Genomic DNA, 8033 nt, shown 5'->3' with positions numbered 1-8033 from the left:
GGCCAAGTTTCGCTCCTGTTGCTCAGTTGCACTTCCGTACTCCCTGCTGAGGCCTAACCTGAGAGGGGCCAGGGAGACAGGGGTGCCCTCCAGCCCAGGACCTTCTGCCATCCGCTCAAACCCCTGGCTGAGCCCTTAGGAGCCGCCCTCTGGGGGTCATGCTGGAGTCTCCTTGGGGTGTCTGGGCGTGGGGGCAGCACTTAGGTCCTGCCTGTCCCTTCCACCTCCCACCCCGGGCTGCTGTCCGTGAGTTGTTCTTTAGATAAACGTTTCCCAGGCTCCTCTGCTAGAGTGGGTGCTGGAAAGCTGCATTGGTGCCTATAGCCCGCTCTGGGAGTGTGGCACCCGGAGTGTTTGGGTATCTGGAGCTGGGCAGGTAAAATGCAGGTTCACCCTCCATCTAAAGGGCTTGAGCTCTGGGGCAGAGGTCCCTAAAGCTTTCCAGAAGTCTTGGGGTTCCTTCAGCTTCCTTGCTGTCCTGTCATCCAGGATCTGGAAGGAAGGGGGGAAACAGTTGGACCTCGAGAGGGACTTGTTCTCCTAGAGGTCTTCCGTTCCTGTGCACAGGGTCAGCCCCCTTTCCCTCGTCTTCCCACCCCCTCCCCACCAGGTGAGCTCCTCTGGTTGGGTCCAGGAGCCGTGGGGAGGAGGATGAGTCAGAAGCGTCTCTGAGGCTGGAGGGTGGAGGGTGGAGGCGTGGAGTGGACCCTGCTGCCCTGCCTGTGTCCCTGAGGACGCAGGGGGCTCTGAAAGCGGGGGGACCCATCGGGAGTCGTCACTTTCAAGCTTTAGGGAGAGGTGTTCCTTGGGATGCAGATGGGAGCGGGAGGCAGGAAGGTGGTGACAGACTGCCTGTCCGAGCCTGGGCCCTGGGCTCTTCTGTGTCTAGAAGGCTCCGGGAGGACCACTGGTGACTAGAGTTGGTACTGTGGGAGTCCTCCTCTAGCTTCCTCCTCCTGAGGGCTGAGATGGGAGTCCTCCTCTAGCTTCCTCCTCCTGAGGGCTGAGATGGGAGTCCTCCTCTAGCTTCCTCCTCCTGAGGGCTGAGATGGGAGTCCTCCTCTAGCTTCCTCCTCCTGAGGGCTGAGATGGGAGTCCTCCTCTAGCTTCCTCCTCCTGAGGGCTGAGATGGGAGTCCTCCTCTAGCTTCCTCCTCCTGAGGGCTGAGATGGGAGTCCTCCTCTAGCTTCCTCCTCCTGAGGGCTGAGATGGGAGTCCTCCTCTAGCTTCCTCCTCCTGAGGGCTGAGATGGGAGTCCTCCTCTAGCTTCCTCCTCCTGAGGGCTGAGATGGGAGTCCTCCTCTAGCTTCCTCCTCCTGAGGGCTGAGATGGGAGTCCTCCTCTAGCTTCCTCCTCCTGAGGGCTGAGATGGGAGTCCTCCTCTAGCTTCCTCCTCCTGAGGGCTGAGGTGGGAGTCCTCCTCTAGCTTCCTCCTCCTGAGGGCTGACGGGGGGTCAAACGGGAGGCTGGGGCACTGGGGAACGGTAAGGAAAAGAAAGAGGGGCTTTGGAAGGGAGGGTGTTCTCATGGGCTTGGGCGTCTCTTGGGCAGTTCCGGGCTGGGGAGAGTCTGGGGTGGCAGGGGTGCCCAAGAGAGGGAGGCCAGGCTCAGCACCCTGAGTGCAGAAGCAGCAGGGCTGGGTGCCCACCTCCTCCCCAGGAATCCCTCAGCTGGCCCAGGCCCTGGTCCTGGGCACAGCGCCTCCAGAGGGTGGAAAGAGGAGCCAGGCATGGGAAGGATTGCCTCCTGAGGGTGGAGAGAGGAGCCGGGCATGGGAAGGATTTCGTCCTCCTCAGTCCTGGCTGTGGGGAGCTGAACCGAAGGAGGGAGGGAGGCAGGGGGGTTGCTTGATAGTTGCTGGAGAGCTGCAATTTATTCTAAACAATCGGGGCAAACCAGGGTTTGGGAATGGGTGCCGGATGTGGGTGAGGCCGGGTCTGATAAAGTCTCTGTTTGCTCAGGGAGGACCTGGTCCCTTAAAGCCCAGGGCAGGGGAGTCCCCAGGGTGGGGAATGGAAGGGGCTGGAAGCCTTTAGACCCAGAACCCTTCCCTCCAGGTCAGACAGCACTGCCCCCTGGTCTCCATGGCCCCCCGCTTTCCTCCTGGGGTTGCCATGGCAGTGCAGGGACTGGGGAGAACTCGAGCGGAACCCACAGCCCCCAGCTAAGGGTGCTTTCTGGTCCCCCAACCCACTCTGGCGACCACATGGGTCCGTGTTTCACGTTTCTCCCATGCCATCCCCATAGCAGTCCGTGTCTCTTTCCAAAGTGGATGGTCTGGGTCTGAGTGGCTCTTGGAGGAGGAGGCTGCTGGTTGTCCAGCCTCGTGTGAAGTCCCTTTCTTCCTGGGCTACAAGTTGCACAACCCCAGCAGGCAGTTACGGGATGGGCACTTCTTAGCCAGCACTGACCGCATCTGATTTCTTTGTGGCGCAGCGCAGACAGCACCTGCAGCATGCTTTGTAATGCACAGGACCTGCGGGGCTTCGTGGTGTTAGATAAGGAAGCAGACGCTGAGATTGGAAGAGGGCACGGTGGTCCGGGAATGCGCTCGGTGGGGACAGGGGCTGGAGCCAGGCTCTCGGCCGTGAACCTTGCACTGCAGTAGTGCTTTTCAGCAGCGTTTGTGGCGCTGAGTCAGTGAGACTGGAGAAGGCACTCCAGGCTCCAGCCACGAGTGGCCTGAGGCTCTCTGTCCACCTGTCTACCCACCACGGGATGATGACAGGTTAGGGGACCAGGGCTCCCCTCTCTGCCTTCTCTGTGCAGCTGACTTGGTTTTCCCTCTTCTGTGGTCACTTGTAAACAGAATGGACTGAAGTGGGTGCAGTGGTCGGGAAGCAAGACCTAGAGGCCCACTGCCCGAGGGGCTGGGGACCAGGGTGGGTCTTCCCTGCTGGGATCTCTGAGCAGAAGGCCCAACGGAAAGGGCTGCGGGGATTTCTGGGCCAAGAGGGGAGCCGCCCCGGGGTCACTGGCATCATCACAGTGGCTGCCAGGTGGTGAGGCTGGGACCTGGGAGCAGCCCCCCAGTCCCCTGATAGTTGGGCAGCTTACACGGGAATGCTTCTTCCCCATGGCCACTGAGCATGGAGAGAAACTCAAGAGGGATTTTCAGGCCGAGGTTCTTCCAGGGGAGTGCTTTTCAAATGGTTTCAATGACAGGCTCAAACCCAACCCAAGAAACCACAGCCTTTTCTCTTCCCCTTGTCCTCCTCCTTGGGGTGGTAGTTTGGTGCAGCTTGGCTTGTGGCCAGGCAATGTGAAATAGGAAGTGTGATCTTAACAAAGGGGAATTGAACAGCCCAGCTTTGGCAAGTGGAGAGAGAAAAACAAACCGGGCCTCGCAGAGGGTCTCCAGGGGCACCTTGATAACAGTGCCTGGGGAACTGGGAATTCAGCTGGTTTGACTTTTTTTTTTCCCCCTCCCTTCTATACTAGGAAACAAGGGAAGTTGCAAAGATTTCAAAACAGAGAATTACTAACATCTAGTAGCCTCTGGAGTGTACTGAGGTTTAAATATCATATTTACCTTATTAATTAGGTCAACCTTAAGCTAATATGAACATGCACTTCCTGCCTGCACAATAGGGGGTGGCTCCTGGGTGTCAGGGCCACGCCATCAGCCCGGGAGTGAACCAGATTCAGAGTTCAGAGTGAATCCTAGAGCTTAGGTTCCCGGAACTTAATGCTCTGTGTTTGTGACTGTCCCTGCCCTTTTAGGATCGAGTGTTGACATCTGTACCCTGCCGAGGCCCCCCACGATGACAGGCGGTTAGCATGGCTGAGAAACCAGACCTGCACAGTGGGCCTGCAGGAGTGGGTTTCTGGCTGAGTCCTCGGCGGTCGGTGGCAGCCAGGAGAGGCCTCGGCGTCTGCAGCAAGGCGGAGACGGAGCCATTCTGGAGCGTGTGAGCGGGCCAGAGCCCCACTTGCCTGGTCCAGCATGGTCCAGAGGCTGTGGGCAGGCCGCCTGCTGAGGCATCGGAAGGGCCAGCTCCTGCTGGTCAACCTGCTGACCTTCGGCCTGGAGGTGTGCCTGGCGGCGGGCATCACCTACGTGCCACCCCTGCTGCTGGAAGTGGGGGTGGAAGAGAAGTTCATGACCATGGTGCTGGGTGAGTCACCGCATCCTCTTCCCCTCCTGCTCCAGAGACAGGCCTCCCAGGGAAGGAAGGCACCAGCGCCTCTACCCAGAAGGTGCCTGCTGCCCCTTAGCCAGGGGGTCAGTGCTGCTGAGCAGAGGGCTGACCCTGCGCCGAGGGGCTCCGAGAGAAAGAGGAGGACAGGGCCGTTCCCTGGTTACCTCTGTGTCCCAGGCCCCTACACATGTACAGCCCCCTGAGACGTGGAGAAACTGCCTCATCAGTTTGCAATTCAGACCTGTGGCCTCATCCAACTCCTGCAGTAACGCTTTGAGGTTACCCATTTCAGAGAGAAGAAGTGGAGGCTAATGAGAGATTAGGTGACTTAGCCCAGCTGTACTGCTAACTTAGCTATGGATAAATTGGGTTGGGGTTCCCCCCACAACCAGCAAGGGCTCTTTCTGGCCCCCAGGGCAGGGGCTGGGCTCCTGGCTGGAGACGAATTCTGCGAAAGCCACAGAAGGCGAATGGGCACCATCGTTTGGTGGTGACCAAGCAAACGGTCACTTCCTTCACTCCCAGGAAGAGGGGTCTGTCGGGATGGCAGGGTCGGGGTCAGCCTGCCTGTTGAAACCCTGCCTCCCGCCCTCCCTGGCTCCGTGCCCGTGCAACTTATCACTGACCGGCTGCTTCATGCCTCAGTCTTAACATGGGGCGTTAGTGATCCCAGTTGTGAGGCATGTGTCGGGGTCCGGTGAAGTGGTTAGCACAGCACCAGTGCGGAGTGGGCCCTGCATGCGATGTCGTCGCCGCGTCCCTCCTTCTCGAGGAGGTTGGTCCCCGTCCCCCGCCCCTTCTGAGCCCTGGCCTTTCGCTCACACTCCTCGCCCTTCTTGCAGGCATCGGTCCGGTGCTGGGTCTGGTCTCGGTCCCGTTGCTTGGCTCGGCCAGTGACCACTGGCGCGGGCGCTACGGCCGCCGGAGACCCTTCATCTGGGCCCTGTCCCTGGGCGTCCTGCTGAGCCTCTTCCTCATCCCGAGGGCCAGCCGGCTGGCGGGGCTGCTGTGCCCGGACGCCAGGCCGCTGGAGCTGGCACTGCTGATCCTAGGCGTGGGGCTGCTGGCCTTCTGCGGCCAGCTGTGCTTCACACCCCTGGAGGCCCTGCTCTCTGACCTCTTCCGGGACCCGGACCACTGTCGCCAGGCCTTCTCCGTCTACGCCTTCATGATCGGCCTCGGGGGCTGCCTGGGCTACCTCCTGCCCGCCATCGACTGGGACGCCAGCGCCCTGGCGCCCTACCTGGGCACCCAGGAGGAGTGCCTCTTTGGGCTGCTTGCTCTCATCTTCCTCACCTGCGTGGCAGCCACGGCATTCGTGGCCGAGGAGGCGGCCCTGGGCCCAGCCGAGCCTGCGGAAGGGCTCTCCGCCCCCTCGGTGCCGCCCTGCTGCCCAGGCCGCACCCGCCTGGCCCTGCGGAGCCTGGGTGCCCTCTGTCCTTGGCTGCGCCGGCTCTGTTGCCGCACGCCCCGCGCCCTGCGCCGGCTCTTTGTGGCGGAGCTGTGCAGCTGGATGGCATTCATGACGTTCACGTTATTTTACACAGACTTCGTGGGCGAGGGGCTGTACCAGGGCGTGCCCGGGGCTGAGCCAGGCACGGAGGCCCGCAGACACTATGATGAAGGTAAGGCCTTGGCTGTCCCGGGGGGCTGCTGTGGGAGCTGCCCTCCAATGGATGTTCGGGCATAGGGAGACGCCCACAGCCTGGGCGTCTGGGCCCCGATTTCCCCACCTGGAAAATGGGCCAGCGTGCAGGCTGCATATGCAGTTGCTGAGGGAGAAGAGCAGCAGGTTGGCTGCAACCTCAGCAGAGCCTCGGGCTGTTTGTCAAGTTTTGATCAGTCATTGCCCCAACCTGGCGGATGGAGAGGCTGAGCTTATTTCAGGTCCGGAGGCCGGGCCGAGGTCTGCCTGGCCCCACGTTCTGTGTGCCCTCTGCTCCGCCGCTGCCGTGGCCACGCCTTGCAGCTCAGGTGTCCCAAACTCTTCCTTTGGAGGCTCTGGCGGGGCTGTCTTGGCCCCCTCCTGGAAGCTGAGTGCTCTGAGCCCTCAGAATGGCTTCCTTGGCCCTTGGCCAGTGGCTGTGATCACTTTCCCTAATCTAGACTCCTGCTGCTTGGGGTGGGTGCGGGGTGCTGGTTGTGGGTCTGGCAATAGCGGGTCTTGGGCAGCAGGGACCAATGCTCCTGGTTCCGAGTGCCCTGTGCCCCTGTGCCGAGCCTTCTCCCAACTACGTCTCATGGCCTTTCCCCCTCCACCCCCAGAGGTCCGGATGGGCTCAGGGACTGGTGCTCCTGGTTCCGAGTGCCCTGCGCCCTGTGCTGAACCCTCTCCCCAGCCCCATCTCATGGCCTCTCCCCCTCCACCCCAGGGGTCAGGATGGGCTCAGGGTCCGGATGGGCTCAGAGACCGGTGCTCCTGGTTCCGAGTGCCCTGCGCCCTGTGCTGAGCACTGTCCCCACCCCCTCTCATGGCCTTTCCCCCTCCACCCCCAGGGGTCCGGATGGGCAGCCTGGGGCTGTTCCTGCAGTGCGCCATCTCCCTGCTCTTCTCCCTGGTCATGGACCGGCTGGTGCAGCGGTTCGGCACCCGGGCAGTCTACCTAGCCAGCGTGGTGGCCTTCCCTGTGGCGGCTGGCGCCACGTGCCTGTCCCGCAGCGTGGCGGTGGTGACCGCCTCGGCTGCCCTCACCGGCGTCACCTTCTCTGCCCTGCAGATCCTGCCCTATACGCTCGCCTCCCTGTACCACCGCGAGAAGCAGGTACTCAGCGGAGCCGGCGGAGGGAGGGCTGACCTAGCAGTCTGGAGCCAGGGTCTGGCCAGAGAAGCTGGAGGAGGAATTCTTTGACGGGAGAGGAAGCCTGTTGTGGTCCCAGGGCCAGAGACCTGGGCTGCGGAAGGAGGGTGTAGATAAGATTCTGGGAATGACATCCTGATGTCAGGATTATAAAGCCCTTCAAGTGGATGATTGCAGGAAATGTGAAATCCTCTGGAAATCCTGAAGAAGCAGGCTAGTCAAAGTCCTCAGTCTGGGTTGCAGTGTTCTGTGCAGAAGCAGGGGGCTGGATCAGATGACCTTTGGGGCACCTAGCTTCCGCAGCTTGTGAGTGGGAAAGGCCTGGCGTGGGCCTTGTCCAGGGAGAGACCTGGTTACTGACCTTGCTCTGGTCTCAGACAGGGAAGGCTCCCGACTCCTCCCTCCCCTCTTTCAGTTTATCTTCCTTTTCCTGCCTCCCTCCTTTGCCTCGTCCGCTTCCCCCACCCCCACGGTGGATCTCTCAGAGCCTGAGGCCCCTGCCACCGCTCGCCTGGGCACTGTGTAAGTCGGGGGACCTCCTCCCTGCTTAGCCCCCTTCTAAGCAGTGGCGATGGCACCCCACTCCAGTACTCTTGCCTGGAAAATCCCATGGACAGAGGAGCCTGATAGGCTGCAGTCCATGGGGTCACGAAGAGTCGGGCACGACTGAGCGACTTCACTTTCACTTTTCACTTTCCTGCATTGGAGAAGGAAATGGCAACCCACTCCAGTGTTCTTGCCTGGAGAATCCCAGGGATGGGGGAGCCTGGTGGGCTGCCCTCTATGGGGTCGCACAGAGTCCGACACGACTGAAGCGACTTAGCAGCAAGCAGCCCCTCCAGGAGCCTCCTCCTGTGGGAACCTTCTGAGCCAGGCTGTGTGGTCACCTCTGTGACCTCCACTAGCCTCACTGAGCTGCAGCCCTGTTGCAGAGTTCTGTCCAGGGGTGTCCCAAGAAAAAAGAGACTCAGCCTGCTGTCATAGGGCTTCCAAACTGCAGGGGAGACCTGTTCTGCCCCTTGCAGGCCACGGGTGAGGAAACACCTAGCTGGGGGGCGTGTTAACCCAATCGGTAGCTGCAGGGGTGGGTGTG

The 8033-nt window shown here is 61.2% G+C and overlaps 1 protein-coding gene across 4 annotated transcripts in view; it reads left to right on the top strand.

The window, feature by feature from the left end:
- The window catches only part of SLC45A3 (solute carrier family 45, member 3), a 22163-nt gene that overhangs the window by 11087 nt on the left and 3043 nt on the right, over window positions 1–8033 (top strand). For 3 of the 4 annotated variants that reach the window (XM_010854175.1, XM_010854174.1, XM_010854173.1), the window contains exons 2-4: window positions 3724–4118; window positions 4985–5767; window positions 6639–6904. In XM_010854175.1, the coding sequence (XP_010852477.1) occupies window positions 3947–4118; window positions 4985–5767; window positions 6639–6904 (1221 nt within the window). In that variant the 5' untranslated portion in view covers window positions 3724–3946. Of the gene's footprint in view, window positions 1–1431; window positions 1485–3723; window positions 4119–4984; window positions 5768–6638; window positions 6905–8033 lie in introns of those variants that run through there. The other variant, XM_010854172.1, reaches the window with a different exon arrangement.

This window comes from Bison bison, unplaced genomic scaffold (assembly GCF_000754665.1).
Source record: "Bison bison bison isolate TAMUID 2011002044 unplaced genomic scaffold, Bison_UMD1.0 scf7180017864338, whole genome shotgun sequence".
NCBI classification, from domain to species: domain Eukaryota; kingdom Metazoa; phylum Chordata; class Mammalia; order Artiodactyla; family Bovidae; genus Bison; species Bison bison.
This window is presented reverse-complemented; position numbering and strand designations above follow the sequence as displayed.